The sequence below is a fragment of the Borostomias antarcticus genome, assembly GCF_949987555.1.
Source record: "Borostomias antarcticus genome assembly, chromosome: 9".
Lineage (NCBI taxonomy): Eukaryota > Metazoa > Chordata > Actinopteri > Stomiiformes > Stomiidae > Borostomias > Borostomias antarcticus.
Window position 1 is genome coordinate 8113292 of NC_140242.1, and position 16906 is coordinate 8130197.

The following is a 16906-nucleotide window of genomic DNA, read 5'->3' on the forward strand; positions in this document are numbered from 1 at the left end:
AAGCAAGAGTTACACCGCTAAAGCAGGTTACCATTCCACGCCTGGAGCTTACAGCTGCGGTGCTGGCTGTTCATGTGGACAGGATGTTACGAACAGAGCTTCAGCTACAGTTGGAAGACTCAGTCTTTTGGACAGATAGCACCTCTGTGCTGAAGTACATAAGGAATGAAGACAGGCGCTTTCGTACCTTTGTAGCGAACAGGGTTTCGATCATCAGGAATGCTACGGTCGTGTCACAATGGAGGTATGTCAATACTAAGGACAATCCCGCAGATGACGCGTCCAGGGGTATGAAGGTTGAGGATCTACTGACTGGCAGCAGATTGATGGAAGGGCCCGACTTTCTTTGGAAGCCAGGGAACTATTGGCCAGAAAACATTGTGGAAATCACCATTCCATTGGATGACCCAGAAGTCAAGAAGGACTTCACTGTGAACGCTGTCATTGCCACGGACACACCCAATGCTGCTGACCAACTACTGTCTTATTTCTCAGACTGGAGGGATCTCAAGGTTGCGGTTGCCTGGTACCTCAAGGTGAAGAGTACTTTGTTGAAGTTCAGACAGAGGAGAAAAGAGTTGCAGGCCTCTGATGCAAACAACCCATCCATGCTGCTGGAGATGAAGAAGGTCAGAGGTGCGGTTGGGGGTCAGAGTGTCTCATTGGATGACCTTTTGGAGGCAGAACTTGCCATCATTCGCTACATTCAGAAGCAGCGGTCAAGGAGGAAATTGACACCCTCTCCTCTGGAAAGTCGGCAATCAGAAAGGGAAGTCCCATTTACAAACTGGATCCCTGCTTGGAGGATGGTCTGCTTAGAGTTGGAGGACGGCTGAATAGGGCAGCACTGCCTGAAGAGACCAAGCATCCACTCATTCTTTCTAAAGATCAGCACGTCTCAACTCTTATTCTTAGGCATATCCACCAGCAACAGGGCCACAGTGGGAGGAACCACACCCTTGCCAAGTTAAGAAAGAAATACTGGATCACAAAGGCTAATTCAGCAATAAGAAAGATAATATCTGACTGCTGTACTTGTAGACGCTCCTCGGTAAGAGTAGGTGAACAAAAAATGGCGGACTTGCCGTTGGACAGGATTTCACCCGATCTCCCTCCATTTGTTGTGTTGGAGTCGACTATTTCGGCCCAATTGAGGTGAAGAGAGGGAGAAGCCTGTGTAAACGCTATGGCGTTATCTTCACCTGTCTAGCAAGCAGAGCTGTTCACCTGGAGGTGGCGAACTCCTTGGATACTGACGCCTGCATTAATGCTGTGCGACGGTTTATGAGCAGAAGAGGTTTAAGTATGCGGTCCGACAATGGCACCAATTTCGTTGGCGCAGAACGAGAACTAAGGGAGGCTCTCGCAGGATTGAATCACAGCAAAATACAGGGGGCATTGCTGCAACATGGGATCAAGTGGAGTTTTAATCCTCCATCAGCGTCACACTACGGAGGTAGGTTTGGAAGCGTATTATTCGCACGATCAGGAGGGTGCTTGGCTCCATTTTGCGTCAGTAGACACTCGATGATGATGGACTCAATACCGTTCTCTGTGAAGTCGAGGCCATACTGAATGATCGGCCACTCACTAAACTCTCTGGGGATCCAAATGATCTTGAACCCCTTACGCCCAATCACATTCTTCTTATGAAAGGCAAACCTGCCTTGCCACCCGGACTGTTTGTGGAACAGGATTTGTATGCAAAGAGGAGGTGGAGGCAGGCACAATATATCTCGGACCTGTTCTGGAAGAGATGGGTGCGGGAGTACCTTCCCTTGCTGCAGGAAAGGCAGAAATGGAACCAACAGAAGAGAAGTCTTGCGCCCGGGGATATCGTCTTAGTGGTGGATTCGACTGCTCCTCGTGGCTCTTGGCTACTCGGTAAGGTGCTGGACACATTCCCCGGCAAGGATGGTCTGGTGCGGTCTGTTCGTCTCAAAACTAAATGTAACGTTCTCGAAAGACCTGTAGCCAAACTTTGCCTTTTAAAGGCGATTTCTGATGTTTGATTTGCTGATGCAGTGCGGTGTTACCGTATGTTCAAATGCTGGTTATCATTGGCCCTATTACCTTTATGTGGGTGTTGAAGGGCTCTTTGTTTGTTGTTTGAATTGTTGTGTCTACCTGCCATTAACAATTAGGGGTCGGAGTGTAAGAGCCATATTTGTTATGTGTGTGTGTTATTTGTGGAGTAATGCACATTTGGGCCAATGGGGGGCAGTTACCCCTGAGGGGATTCTATGAGTACCACGGGGGTGATTGGGACAGGTGTGCATGCCGGGGGAAACATACAGTTTTTGACCGTGGCCACGGAGCCAGATGGGTTGAGCAGTAAACTTGTTTTAGGCTGCCTAACTAATTATATGATGTTACCGGGATGCTACTGTCACCTATAAGTAATAAATGGACATCTATCAAGAAGCAAAGGTAACGCTCTGGACAGTTGTTATTGCCGCTGGCAAATCGGCACGCGTCAAACATTTCGCAGACATGCACCACATATAGTGGCATTGGGAAGCCCCTATAGTGCTAACATTAGCACGTTAGCTTGGCAATTAGCACTAGCGCTATTACTAACGTTATCTATTCTGGCCTAGCCTAGCAGTGTTGCTGCTGCTGGGCTACTTAACGTTATATCTTCGAAGAAAAAGAGGAGCAGGCTAACGTTAGCTGTGTGTGGCCATGGTCCAAAATTAACCCTAGCCATTTACTAGCCAATGGCTGGCTGCTAAAAATCTATTGGTAATGGATAATTTACCAGCCAGTTGACTGGTAAGCCTAGCTCCTTTCAGGACTGTTACTAAGGGGCTAGGTTAAAAAAGTTCGTTTTTTTTCATTCTCAACACTGAAATATATCAAAAGCAGACTGAGGAGCAGCCTGTCTGCCAGCAAATTGGAAGCCTTCATGTTGATGGCCACTGAAAAAGACGTCCTTGTTGCTTTGGACACAGACACTGTCATTGACAAAGTGTCAGAGAAGAGTGAGCTACTGAGGAAACTTATAGTAAGTTGATATGAAATTGTTGTAATTATTATAAAATTATTCATAATAATGTAGCAGCTTTTTAGACTGAAGATAGTGTGATCATGTGACTCATTATTACCCCCCCTCCCCTGTCTCTCAAAGGATGCCCGGCCCTAACTTGTGTGGTTCATTGTCCATTGTTGATGAGGGTATTCAGAGGGCCATGCAGCCTTTTCCACTAAGTAAGTATACAATACATGCAACTATGTTTTTATATTTTCTAGAATCTGTAATTTAATCATTTATAATTTAAAAATGATCATTGATCATGTCTCATCTCTCTCTCACTCCCCCCCCCCTCTCTCTCTCTGTCAGGATATTATTGTTGAGGGTATCCAGAGGGTCATGCAGCCTTTTCCAGTAAAGATAAAGGTATTATGATCATGTAATTACCAGTACTGTGATCAACTATCAACATAACTGATCATCAATTATAATGTCTCAGTCTCACCTTTCTCTCTGTCTCCCCTTTTCTCCCTCTCTCTCTATCAAAGGTTGCCCTCATTTGTTTGAAAAGAAGCACTTTGCTTTTAACTGGAGTGGACTTCACAGGCATCCTTTTTATGTAAGTAGTGAGTTTACAATCCATGCAACTGCTTACATTTTCTAGAAGATATTGTTACTATCTGAATCTATAGTTTATCTCACTTATCGTGTCTCATCTCTCTTCCTCCCTCTTTCTCACTCAGGATGCCATTGTTGATGAGGGTATTCAGAGGTCCATGCAGCCTTTTTCCAGTAAGTAAGTATACAATTCATGCAACTCTGATCATCTGAATCTGTCATTTAATCATGTATGACTTATCATTGATCATGTCTCATCTCTCCCTCTCTCTCTCTCTCTCTCCCCCCCTCTCTCTCTCTCTATCTCTCTCTTTCTCTCTCTCTCGCTCAGGAGATGCCATTATTGTTGAGGGTATCCAGAGGGCCATGCAGCCTTTATTACTAAGTAAGTATCAAATACATGCAACTATCTCTCTACATTGTTCTCAATTGAAGATACTGGACCAGTACTGTGATCATTTAACTCCATCAATTATCATTCTCACCTTTCTCTCTTTGTCTCTCCCTCTCACTCTTTTAAAGGTTGCCTTGTTTGAGGAGGAGATCTTTTCAGCCCAGTGGAGTTCACAGGCAACATTTTGAGTTACTTGTATACTTTGTTCATATATTTCTATACTTACATTTGAATAAGAATAAGAATAATTTAATAAATAATTTGAAATTATACTTTGACTTCTATCAGAGCTTTTTCTTTGACAATTTCTTGTACTTCTACTGTAACTGTTACTTGAGTATGGAGATAGTGTACTCCACGGCCACGTCTGACCACCAGGGAGTCAAGAGTGAGTGAGTACACTCGTCCATTTACACTGGTACACTTGTCCACGGAACTTACTCATCTTTTTAGTGGTTTGGGGAAATAGTACGGTGGTATTGCATATTTAAAGGGACCGCAAGGATTTCGTACTGGTGGGTGGTGTCCGACCGATTGTGGTGGGCCGGTCTGGGCCAAAAATGCCAGGGCCGATTTTTTGTCCCAGTCCAGCCCTGTCCTCGACGGACCTGCCCCCTGTCAAAACGGGCTGGCTCTTACTGGCTCCTAAGGATAGCCGGATCCCGGCAGGTGCAGAGGTAGCCTGAGCCTGCTCCTGAAGCTGCTCGCCTTGTGGTGGGACTCTACTTGTGTCTCTCGTGGGCCTAACGGCCAATAATCTCCCATAGAAATCCTTCAGCTTGGCCTGAAGCCTCTTCACAACCCGAAGGGCTGCAGGGAAATATGCAGCCTTGTGGTCAACGGCTGTCTCACTTACTAGGCACCTCATGTCTTCTACAAAGGTGTCCACAAGCTCTGTTGCCTCAGACCTAACATCTAGTGAGGGGAGAGTTGGTTCTGGGACAGTCTGAATATTGTCCTGCACATGCTGACTGCTGGGTTCCGATCCCAAACCATACAGTTCACTAGACATTCTGAGTAGTACACTTCTGACTGCAGTTGTGGCTTTGCATAAATTCGGGACTGGTGAGGCTGTCTATCGGCAGTGTCAGACCGGTGCTCATCTTGGTGCTAAGCCGAGGAGAGGACTTCCCCGAACCTAGAGGTGTAGTATATATCCTCGGGAGATGATGGACTACAGGAGGTGGTGAACCCCTCCAGCTGGGTGAGTATGTCCTGTACGAACTCTCCAGCTGCCGTGGACTCGTTTGATGACACGCTCGCCGTGGATGGGCAAGCTCTGACTTTGTCCACCTGGGCCTTGTAGGTGATCAATATCTCACTGATGACTTCTTTAGTCGTTTCAACAAGGTCAGCGTGGCTTGACTGGGCTTGACCGAGGGCCTCACAGAGAGAGTGAGGTCTCTCATTAAGCCCATTATGGACGCTTATCACTGGCACATCTTCCTGCAGTGAGGTTGGCTTTTCCTTCACAGGTCTTTGAGAAGTTGACCTCTGCCAACTTTCCCTGAAGTTTTTGATAGAGCTTCATGGTGGCAGAGAATATTGCCCCCCTTCTGCGTGGGCGTACTTTAGGAGAGTCATTGTGGCTGGATATTGTAGCATCTGTCTCAGGCAGTAGTGGCTGGTCAACATCAGCCTGTCCCTGCATATCTCCGGCCTCAATAGCCTGGGCAATCTGTTTAACATCAGAGACAAACAACTGGATTATCTCAGATGCCTTATCTTCAATTTGAGTCTCAGATGGCCTGACTGCTGACAGAGTGCTTAGGGCTAGTGGAGGTTATGGCAAATTATGTGGTTGTGGTTGATGATAAATTCCTTTCAGAGTTCCTCAAGAGCACCTCAGTGACCCCATCTCTGGCTTTGTTTAGGAAGCTCTCACTGGAAAGCTTCTTTATGCTGGGCAGGACAGGGGCTGAAGAGCATATAGCTGGGTTTCTGTACTCAGAGCCTGGTGGTCCATAGCTTGAATTGGTCAGGCTGTCAAGCTGACCTATGAGCTGGTCCATGTACAGTGGAGGATGACTGTGTTCAGGGGACACACCCCTACTTGCCACAGGGGAGCATACAGCCTCGGTGTCTTCTAATTAGTAGGCCGCCAGGACCATACACAGGACCTCTTTGGTGCATGGATCTAGTTCCTCACCGTCCACAGGATGGAGCTCTGTTGTATCACTCTGTCCGTGAGTGTCGCTGGTAAAGAGAGTCTCCATTTTCACAGCTTGGGGCTCCTCAGGGATGGCAGTCCTGCTTACACCCTTCGCCTGAGGGGAAACCGGTTGTCTGAAGAGACTCTTCAGCCTAGCCTGCATTAACAAACAAACCCTCTGCGCCTCTGAAAACAGTGTCCTCCTCGTGGGCGCTCCATCTCGCTCAGAGCGAATACACTCCTCCAGGTCGCTAACAAAGCTCTGGACTATCAGAGATGCTGCCGACTCTGCCTGGGCCACAGAGAGGCACGGTGTGGGAGACACTGAGCCAAGGACGTCGGTCCGACTGGCAGCCACACCGGCGCTCTGGGGAAAAACAGTTGCCACAAAATAATGGGGGGAGGTGCAAACTAATGGGGGGAATGTATGGATGCGTGTGTGTAGTGTAAATGGGATGTGGAACAGAAGGGGGTGCGTGGATGCAACGTAGTGCCGTATGGGTATCAGCGGAGGTGTGTTGTAAATGTACTGCAAGGCCCTACCAGGCGGGGGGAAGCTCTGTGACCGCGGTGGCCTCTGGTGGCCGAGAGGAGGCGGAGCGGCGGTGAAGCCACGGAGCGGGGGAAGGCGGCGAGGGAATGAATCCAGGGAGGAACACGGGGGAGTGGAGTCCGGGAGCGGAGAGTCGAGGGCATGGGAGCTGGAGACGCGGCGCGGAGGTCGGGAGGACGCGGAGCCAGAGAGGGGAGAGGACGCTGGACCAGGCGGGGGGAGGTTCTGTGACTGCGGTGGCCTCTGGTGGCCGAGAGGAGGCGGAGCGGTGGTGAAGCCACCGAGCGGGGAAGGCGGCGAGGGAAATCCAGGGAGGAACACGGGGGAGCGGAGTCCGGGAGCGGAGAGTCGAGGGCGTGGGAGCCGGAGACGCGGCGCGGCGCGGAGGCCGGGAGGACGCGGAGCCAGAGAGGGGAGAGGACGCTGGACCCCTAGGAGGGCTGGGAACCTCTAAGCGACGAATGCAGGTGCCGGCGTCTTCTTATAGCAGGGCGGACTGATGAGGGCAGGTGCGCTTGATTGATGATCGCCGGCACCTGCAGAAGCGCGGGACCCGTCTCTCCCGGGGCGGGCGCGACCCGTGCGCGGCTCGGCTCCACAACATTTGTAATCTTAAATATATATACTCCGTATGAATGTTACAAAAATTAGGATATATATTACTGACTATATTAACAGGATTGCTTTTATAAGCTTGTTTATTAAGGAACATGCATATACATGTATATTTATTGTGGGTGACATGAATGCTGATATTTCTGATGAGAAATCCCTGCTTGGCTAACACCTACTGCAGTTTTGTCAAGACAGCAAGCTGGTTCTCTCCAGCAAAGTACTATTGCCCGCAGATAGCTACACAAGTGAAGCATGGCATACAACATCCTGGCTGGACCACTGTGTATGTACAGCTGATGCTCATGACTGTTTAGAGAAAGTTGAGATAATGTATGGGATGGCTGCCTACAACAGATCACATACCTGTCTCATTGATGTTTAATGTTGAGAATCTACCTGAGTTGACCAGCTATGATAACCATGAACCGAGTGGGAAGCTAGATTGGTCAAGGATGACAGAAAAGGACCTCTGGCATTACAAGTCGCTGACGGACAAGGGCCTTAGTAATATTGATATTCCGTCGGATGCTATCCTGTGTGATAACATTAACTGTAAGATCCAAAACCATAGTAATGATCTGTGTACAATGTATGACAAGTTTGTGAACTGTTTAATTAATGGTGGTAAACCAAGAAGCTTCAGCAGAATAATGCCAATTAATTCTGGAAAGAAGTTAAAGTTATTAATAACATTAAGATGCCCTTGCCATCTAGTATTGCTGGGATCACTGGGTCTAAAAATATTGCAGAACGTTGGAGAAAACATTCTTCACAGGTGGTTGGCCCGGAGAGGGGTACACTGTTCACGACCGGCTCTGGCCTGAAGGGCCATGTGAGTTAGTTCTGATGAACCAGTCAGTGTTTTATGATCCAGACGCCCCCCCCCCTACCATAGTCCAGGTCAAATGTCACAGGCTGCTCCCCAACAACCTGTCAGGCACCAAATGCACTATATGGGCCGCACCGACACACCCACTCACACACACACACACTCACTCACACACACACGCACACACACACGCGCACACACACGCACGCACACGCACCACTTATCAGTACCAGTCACTCATGTCTTCCACACATGCTTGGTCTCCCTGAGGGACGGGGGGGGGGGGGGGGGGGGGTTGCACAGACTTTAGTAAAGTGAATGCAGTTACAGTCCCGCGGATGGAGGACTGTATAGATAACATTGGTTCTGCATGTTTTGTTGTCAGTAAACTTGATTTACTCAAAGGATACTGGCAAGTCCCATTAACCCCTTGTGCTTCCACTGTCTCAGCATTCATAACACCCGATGCTTTCCTGCAGTACAATGTTCTGGCTTTTGGTATGCGTGACACTCCAGCCACCTTCCAAAGGCTGGTTAACACTTTATTGTCAGACGTCCCAGATTGCAACGCCTATCTCGGTGACTTGGTTGTGTATACCAACACTTGGGAAGAACACGTCAGCACATTAAAATCTGTGTTTGTCAGTAACTGTCAACCTTGCAAAATGTGAATTTGGTAAGGCGACAGTAACATATTTAGGAAAGCAGGTTAGGTAAGGTACAATGAGAGCTCTGGATGTTAAAGTTAAGGCTATAGCTGACTTTCCTGTGCCTACGACCAAGAGTGAGCTTCGCAGGTTCATAGGCATCGCAGGTTATTATCGTTCCTTCTGTAGGACTTTCAGTTCAGTTATAGCCCCATTAACCAGTCTGCTCAGCTCAGCGCGACAGTTCAGCTGGTCCACTGAGTGTCAACATGCCTTTGAGAGTGCTAAGGCGCTGTTGTGTAGTGCCCCAGTATTAGCCGCTCCAGATTGTGCGCTTCCATTCAAGTTGGAGGTTGACGTGAGCGCTCTGGGAGCTGGGGCAGTGTTACTTCAAGAGTAACACAAGTACAGGATCACTCCGTCTGTTTCTTTTCTAAAATGTTGAACAAGGCCCAGCTAAACTACAGTAGTGTGAGTAGTGGGTAGGGAGGGTAGTCTGTGAGTAATGGTAGTAGGGAGGGTAGTGTGTGAGTAGTGGTAGTAGGGAGGGTAGTGTGTGAGTAGTGGTAGTAGGGAGGGTAGTGTGTGAGTAGTGGTAGTAGGGAGGGTAGTGTGTGAGTAGTGGTAGTAGGGAGGGTAGTGTGAGTAGTGGTAGTAGGGAGGGTAGTGTGTGAGTAGTGGTAGTAGGGAGGGTAGTGTGAGTAGTGGTAGTAGGGAGGGTAGTGTGTGTAGTGGTAGTAGGGAGGGTAGTGTGTGAGTAGTGGTAGTAGGGAGGGTAGTGTGAGTAGTGGGTAGGGAGGGTAGTGTGTGAGTAGTGGTAATAGATAGGGTAGTTTGAGTAGTGGTAGTAGGGAGGGTAGTCTGTGACATTTATTTTTCTCCAGCCGAGTGGTGCACAGACATGAACTTGGCTATATCTAAACTTAGTGGGCAATTCTAACTCGACACTTGGACATGCAGCTCTTCTTCATACTCCTACGGACTCTAGTACATCCCTCATCCATTTTCCCACATTTACCTAACATAGTCTCTACTACTTCTACTACCACACACGCACGCGCGCGCACGCGCACACACACACACACGACAATGAATGAAAAATGAAGATACCTAGTAACTTTACTTATATCATGATGTTTACTCATAAAATAAAGCTGTAATTCAGCTCCAAATGTGTTTTATTTCATAAATCTTTCACAGTGTCACCCGTGATCTCTGATGGATGGGAAAAGCATTTCTGTCCGTCGGGTCCAGTCACTCACACACACACACACACTACTTTTTGAATACATTTAAAAATCGCCTATGCCCTTTTTTTGTTAAAAGGTGAGAAGTGAACCGAAGTGAAGTGAAAACACATAATTCATGACAGATGCCTTTCTCTCTCTGGAATGCACACAAGGACAGACGGTCCCATGACAACAATTCAGCTAATCACCTGCCTCATGCTGTACTGGCTCACTGACACAGTGCAGTGTGCGCACACACTTGCAGGCTACGCTGTGTTCCAGGGAGCGGAGCGACGCACCACGAGGCTACATGAGTGGGTCCCCTTGGCCTTTTAATATTTTAGTAAAAAGACTTTAAAATATTTTTTACTTTTCGTCTCTTCCAAACACAACGAAGGTAAGAAACTTCTCTATTCAAATAGGCTATAATGAGCTTGCTCGATCGCCTTGTTGAGAGGGGTCAGGGAAGAATTTTTACAGCTCACTTATCTGGTCCCCGGGTGATTACTGTTTTTTTTGCTTCCCTCTGGAATATGTAGAGAGTGGGTCACATACCCACCTCCCTTGTTCTCTGTAAAGCGCATTGTGTTGCCTCTGGGTATGAAATGCGCTATACAAATAAAGCTTTGATTGATTGATTGATTGATTGAATGACTAACTAGTACATTGTGAGGGAGATGTCTGTGAAGAACATATTTCACTGTTATGAAATGGTATTATATAATTTTTTTTTACAGGATGTTCACTGCATGTAACTGACTATTTTCAGATCAGTGCATGTAGGGCAGGTAAGTCTATAGGCCTACAAAACCTGACCCTGTGTGGCAGATGATTGAAGAAACAATGAAATTCACATTCAACTTGGCAATATTTTCTTAGAGCTTACTTTGGTTTGGTTCACCGTGTTGTTTGGTAACCATTTAGTAATTGGGCCTCTGGGAGATTGAGGTGAGTTAGTTGTTGAGGTGTGCAGTGCTCTGTTGATCCCACTCCCCACCTTAGAGACAAAGAGAGAGACAGTAGAACTGGAGGAACAGGTGGGACAGCAATACTGTGGCGTCTTAAAGAGACAAAACGTGGTATTCAAAACAGTGTGCTGTGTATCATATCGCAAGGTAATTGCAGACTACCTGCTCTCTGACCATCGACACACATACTAAAGGTGACATTATGGATTAGGGTTCTGCAAACATAACTGTCACTAATGATGGTGTGTAATGGGGGAATACAAACGCATACATTGCTTTCACTAAAGAACTTATACCTGTAAATATATCTGTATTATACCTGCAATAATATATCGACTTGTGCAACCCTCCTTTCTTAAAGGGATGATGTTTGCTGCCCCCTCGGTCCTCCTCATGCTCCTGCCTCTGGTCGCTGCTCAGACCTACCTCTGGGGTCCCTGCCCCATACCCAGGGTCCAGCCCAACTTCAACATTCAACAGGTAACACACACACACACACACACACACCAGTCATCCATATTCACACAGTTTATCTCTCACATGCACACTCTTCTTCTGTCCTCAGTACCTGGGAAAGTGGTACGAGATTGAGAAGCTCCCAGCATCCTTTGAGAGAGGGAAGTGCATTGAGGCTGATTATTCTATAAGGAGTGATGGCACCATCAGAGTACTCAACTCCCAGACTTAGTGAGTTTAACAAGAATTGTTCTGGGTCTTATATATATAATCTTTATTGCAGACACACTGGTCCATATCAGCACCATACAAGATACGTATCACAGTATTCACTGTTTCACTTATCAAGATACTTATCACAGTATTCACTGTTTCACTTATCAAGATACTTATCACAGTATTCACTGTTTCACTTATCAAGATACTTATCACAGTATTCACTGTTTCACTTATCAAGATACTTATCACAGTATTCACTGTTCAGTGGTCACTATTTAGAGTATGAAACTAGTATGACCAGGAACCATTGTGGACCACTGAGCAAGACTGGTTTCAGATTTGTCAACCAGGGTGTGGTGTGTGCGTCAGAACTCAGTCTGACTGAGTCCAAGAGATTGTTCGAGACTGTGTCTCTGACTCTCTCTCTCTCATTCTCTCTCACTCTCTATCTCTCTATTCCTCTTGCTCTCTTACTTTCTAATTTTTCTCTTTATCTCTCTATTCCTCTCTCTCTTACTTTCTCTCTCTCTCCCTCTCTCTCTCTCTCTCTCCCTCTCTCTCTCTCTCCCTCTCTCTCTCTCTCCCTCCCTCTCTCTCTCTCTCTCTCTCTCTCTCTCTCTCCAGTAAGGGGAAGATTAGGAAGATAGAGGGGACTGCTGTGCAGCAGGATCCCAGTGAACCAGGGAGACTGGGAGTCAGCTTCTCCTATTGTGAGTCTGTTCATCATGGCCGTTTTCTGTACTGAGACATTCACATTTTACATGATTCAATTTACTAGCTGCGTATGGGCGGGGGTCCACCGCCATCATTCAGACAGAGACACTGTTGTTGGGGCGTTTTCCCCTGTTCTGTGTGCAAGGCCTCAGTCCACAGTTTTCACAGTTCAAGAACATTTTACCATTGTGGTATTTGTTGTGTACCTGTTCTTGTATTAAGGGTTATGGTTTTGTGTTTTATGTCTAAATGCTGCCACTGTCTTAGGACCACAGTGTTACCTCAAGATCCCGCCAGAGGACAATGAGGGATGACTTCACTACAGTCTAATGACATCATCTGTCTCTCCAGGGGGAAACCTTGTGTGACTCTTGAGTTTGGCACCTGTGACTCATCTCTCTCTCTCCTCCCTCCTTCCATCCCTTCATCTCCAGTCACTCCCTACAGCCCGTACTACGTCCTCAGCACGGACTACGTCAGCGAGTCGGTGGTGTACGCCTGCACCGACATCATGAGGGTGTTCCACGTCCACTACGCCTGGATCCTGGGCCGCTCTCGGTTCCTGCCCATAGAAACCCTGGAACATGCCAGACAGCTGCTGATGCAGGAACACATCGACATCACCTTCATGAGGGCCACCGACCAGAACGGCTGCGACTTCCCGTAGAGGGTCAGACAGCTGGCTGGGTTAGTGGAGGAGAGTCCAATTCCATGTTGACTTTTAGTTTTTACTCCTAGTCACCATGTGTAGATCTGAGAATATTGAATAGGTGTGATCAGTATGGTAACTTCTCGTCTTCAACATCTTTTAGGATGAAATTGTATTTTACACCAATCCTACTATGACATATCTACAAATGTTTTATATCTGATATAGTACCTCTAGGGAAGGGGTTGATATTGGTTGGTATGAAAATGGGCTCTAAACAGCAACCTACAACCTACTATCCCTCTCTCTCAGTTATTCAGGAGTAATGTGTTACAGCCGTGCGTTACATATCTAATGACATTGCCTCATAGTCTGCTATTGCTTTAAGATTCAGTACATTAAGAATCATTATATCGTGGAACGAGGGATCCTTTGAGCAGAACTGTTTTTAGACTGAAATTATGGTGACCTATTTAAGAAAATTAAAGTATAGTTTTGAAATCAGATGAATACTGTCCATTCTTTCTTTTTTAGAGACCATGCAATGGAACCAATGGAACTTTTAGTCCCTATGGCAACGAAGTATTGGTCCAAGTAAACTGCACTGTAAACTGTGGTATTATTGTTTTGAATATGAGCATTCCATGAAATGGTCAATAGCAGTGGTTCGGTTGAGGGCAGAGTGTGACTGTGACTCACTATACTGATGTATCACTTAAAATACATTTGGAAATAGGTGGTGACATCTATGGTAATGGTAATCAAATCACATGAATTGCTTTCCTGTAAATTGGAGATGGACATCTGCTGCACCCTTCTGGACATATATGGAAACCGATACTGGTAACACTGACAGTGTTATGGTTCGGGCCGGGTCCGCCCCGGCTCACCCCCTGCTCCCAGTCTGGACCCTCGTCCCTGCCCCGGACCCCTGGTCCACTCTGCTCGCTCCCGGTCCAGACCCTCGCCCCTGCCCCGGACCCCTGGGTCATTCTGCTCACCCCCTGCTCCCAGTCCAGACCCTCGCCCCTGCCCCGGACCCCTGGTTCGCCCTGCTCACCCCCTGTTCTCGGCCTGGATTCCTCACCCTGAGCCCCTGGACCCTCCTGGACCCTGAGCACCTCCCCTCCCAGTGACTGCCCCTGCACTACCCCCAGAGACTATTGTACACTTTGTCCACATTGTCACTTGGTTTTGTTCTGCCTCCTTGTGTGTTTGGTCTTGTGTTCGTTGTCTTGTCTGTTGTCTTGTCTTCTATGTTGGTTTGTGTCCTCTCAGCCCCAGCTCTAGACACCTGTCCCCTCACTAGTCTCTCGTCACTCCAGTCCCTCCTCTCCTGGCCCTTTAGTTCCCCCCTCTAGTTTTCTGCCCAGTCCCTTTCCCTGTCCCAGCCTCATTCCCTGTTCCCTTCCCTTGTGTCCTTGTTCCTGTGTCCTTGTGTTGGTGTCTTGTTGGAATCCCTCTGTCCTTGTCTGGGTGATTGTCTGCACCTGTGTCTCGTTATGTCTTGTTGCACACCTGTACGTTGTTCCTTGATTGTTCTCCCAGTATATATGCCCTCCTGTTTCCTTTGTTCTCTGTCGGTTCATTGTCAATGTTAGTGTTTTTTGGACATTAAATCCTTTATTTTAAACCTGCGCTGCCTGTCTGCTATTGGGTCCTACTTCCACCAGCCACAAACCCTAACAGACAGTATAATTGAAATCAGAGATATCAATCGATTAGTCACTTAAACAATCATACAAACAGAGAAAGACACACACACACACACAGCCAGAGCCACACGTACACACACACACACACACTCGATGAGGCACACACACACACACCCACACATCTGTTAGTGGGCACTGGACAGTGGTTTGGCTGTAGAAGGGTGGGTTGGGAGGCTGTGTGTGTGTGTGTACTGTACTGTATGTGTTTGTGTGTACGTGTGTGTGTGTGGGGGGGGGGGGGGGGGGTGGGGGTAGAGACACGTGGCCAGTAAGGTTCAGCAGCTGTGTTCCTGCTGAGCCTTAGACGCCTCTGGATCTCAAGACGAACATCAGCATCACTCTGAACCTCCACAGGACCTACTCACAGGTAAAGACACAACTCAGACAGCATCTATAAATAATTCCAAACCTTTAGCTCTCCTCAGCTTTTTAACACTACAGTTCTACTGTGGGCTACCAAAGCCAGTTATTTCTCAGCTCAAACGAAGATGAAAGTGTTACGTCGACTTTGTCTGTATAGATGTGGGCGGCAGTGTACATTACATTAGTCATTTAGCTGACACTTTTATCCAAAGCAACTTACAATGATTGCATTTAACGTAGGAAGTCAGTGTACTACTACTCACCAGAACTCACAAATGCATCTCCCGTCTAAACAAATGACTAAGAGCATAACAAAGTCTAATTGTGTAATAAAGTCTAATTGTGTAATAAAGTCTAATTGAGAGGAAGTGGATACTCAGAGCCTTGACTCTTGTGTGTGTTTGGTTTCCAGGCAGGCGGGATGAAGTGGTTGGTCCACCTCAGCGTTGTCCTCCTCTGTCTCATTGTCAGTCGCCTGGGTGGTGAGTGACCAGTGTTTCTGTCTCAGAAAAACGCCATCTGTATATTATGGTCTGGTGGCGTCAACAGCGTGCATTATCATTGTATCTATCGTTGACTCTGTTTGATATGCAAGATCAGTTTCTTTATTAATGGTTTCATCTATTAAAAGCCATACATGTTTCAGTCTAAAGAGGTAACACTAAGTTCTTTGTAGGTATGACAGTTTTGCCTCCCTAGGAAGAGTTCTGCTTTTGACCACTGGATATGTATACAATGAGCACTCTGTGTTTATGTGGTGAATTCCATCTGCCACTGACTGTGTGTGTGTGTGTGTGTGTGAGAGAGAGAGAGAGAGAGAGAGAGAGCAAACACACTGAGGAATAATATTTGAGGAGGAAACAAGTTTCCTCAGGTATCGCTGAATCCCTTGGGAGAGGCTCAGTTTCCGGCCCCTGAATCCCGTCTTTGTGTGTGTAGTACCCTGGAATGTCTGGAAATACTAAAGATCTCTCTCTGTCTCTCTCTCCTTTTTGCCCCTTTTCCCCTCTTTTACAGACGCCCGTGTCATCATTCCAGAAGGAGGTAAAAAAAAAAAAAAAAGACCGTTCCCTTTAAACATTTTCAGCTGATGTGAGACGTTACCAAACCAGATCGTTTAACATAATATGCTCTATCTGTCCCTATCTCTCTCTCTCTCTCTCTCTCTCTCTCTCTCACACACACACACAGAGCAACAGTTTTTCTTTCTATCTGTGTCTCTGTCTGTAGCCCTGTACAATACAGTAGTGATCTAAGTCTCGTGTCAGAGTGTGTCTATCGCCGTCTGTCTGTCTGTCCGTCCGTCCGTCTTTAGTTCCATATGATGAGCCTCCAGCAGTTCCCTATTGGCCATACTCCACCTCTGACTTCTGGCACTACATCGAGTACTTCAGATCCATCGGCGCCTACAACCACATCAATGAGCTGGCCCGGGCCTTCTTCGCCCATCAGCACCTGGGAGACACACTGGGCTACGAGACCAACGAGGGACACGAGCACTGAGGGGACCACGGAGACAGACGAGTTCAGCAGGGGAAGGGGAGGGAAGCATGTTGGTGGAGCAGAGGGAAGGGAGGTGGGATGAGGAGGAGAGACAGAGTGTAAGAAGGAGGAGGGGAGGTGTGGTGGGATGGGGGGGGGGGGGGTAATGGGTAGAGTTGAGTAGAGAGGAAGAGGACTGGGGGAAATGTTGAGTATTTGGAAGCAATAAAAGAAGGGAGAAGGAACATATAGAATTGCATAATAATTGGATTTGTTAAGATATTATATAATATTTTATGAAGTGTAGTTATACTTCCCTGCTCACACAC

General features: G+C 47.2%; 2 protein-coding genes across 2 annotated transcripts; both read left to right on the plus strand.

Moving 5' to 3' along the window:
• Nucleotides 1–11345: 11345 nt before the first annotated feature.
• On the plus strand, nucleotides 11346–13035 carry LOC311312808 (apolipoprotein D-like; the record flags this gene model as incomplete). Its single annotated transcript, XM_084442815.1, has 4 exons — nucleotides 11346–11459; nucleotides 11545–11666; nucleotides 12279–12364; nucleotides 12803–13035. The coding sequence occupies 4 exons, from the start codon at nucleotides 11346–11348 to the stop codon at nucleotides 13033–13035; spliced, it is 555 nt and encodes a 184-aa protein (XP_084298941.1).
• Nucleotides 13036–15516: 2481 nt separating this feature from the next.
• otos (otospiralin) lies at nucleotides 15517–16598 on the plus strand (the record flags this gene model as incomplete). Its single annotated transcript, XM_084442816.1, has 3 exons — nucleotides 15517–15577; nucleotides 16113–16139; nucleotides 16411–16598. 3 exons carry the CDS (start codon nucleotides 15517–15519, stop codon nucleotides 16596–16598), a joined length of 276 nt encoding a protein of 91 aa, XP_084298942.1.
• Between the last annotated feature and the right edge of the window lie 308 nt (nucleotides 16599–16906).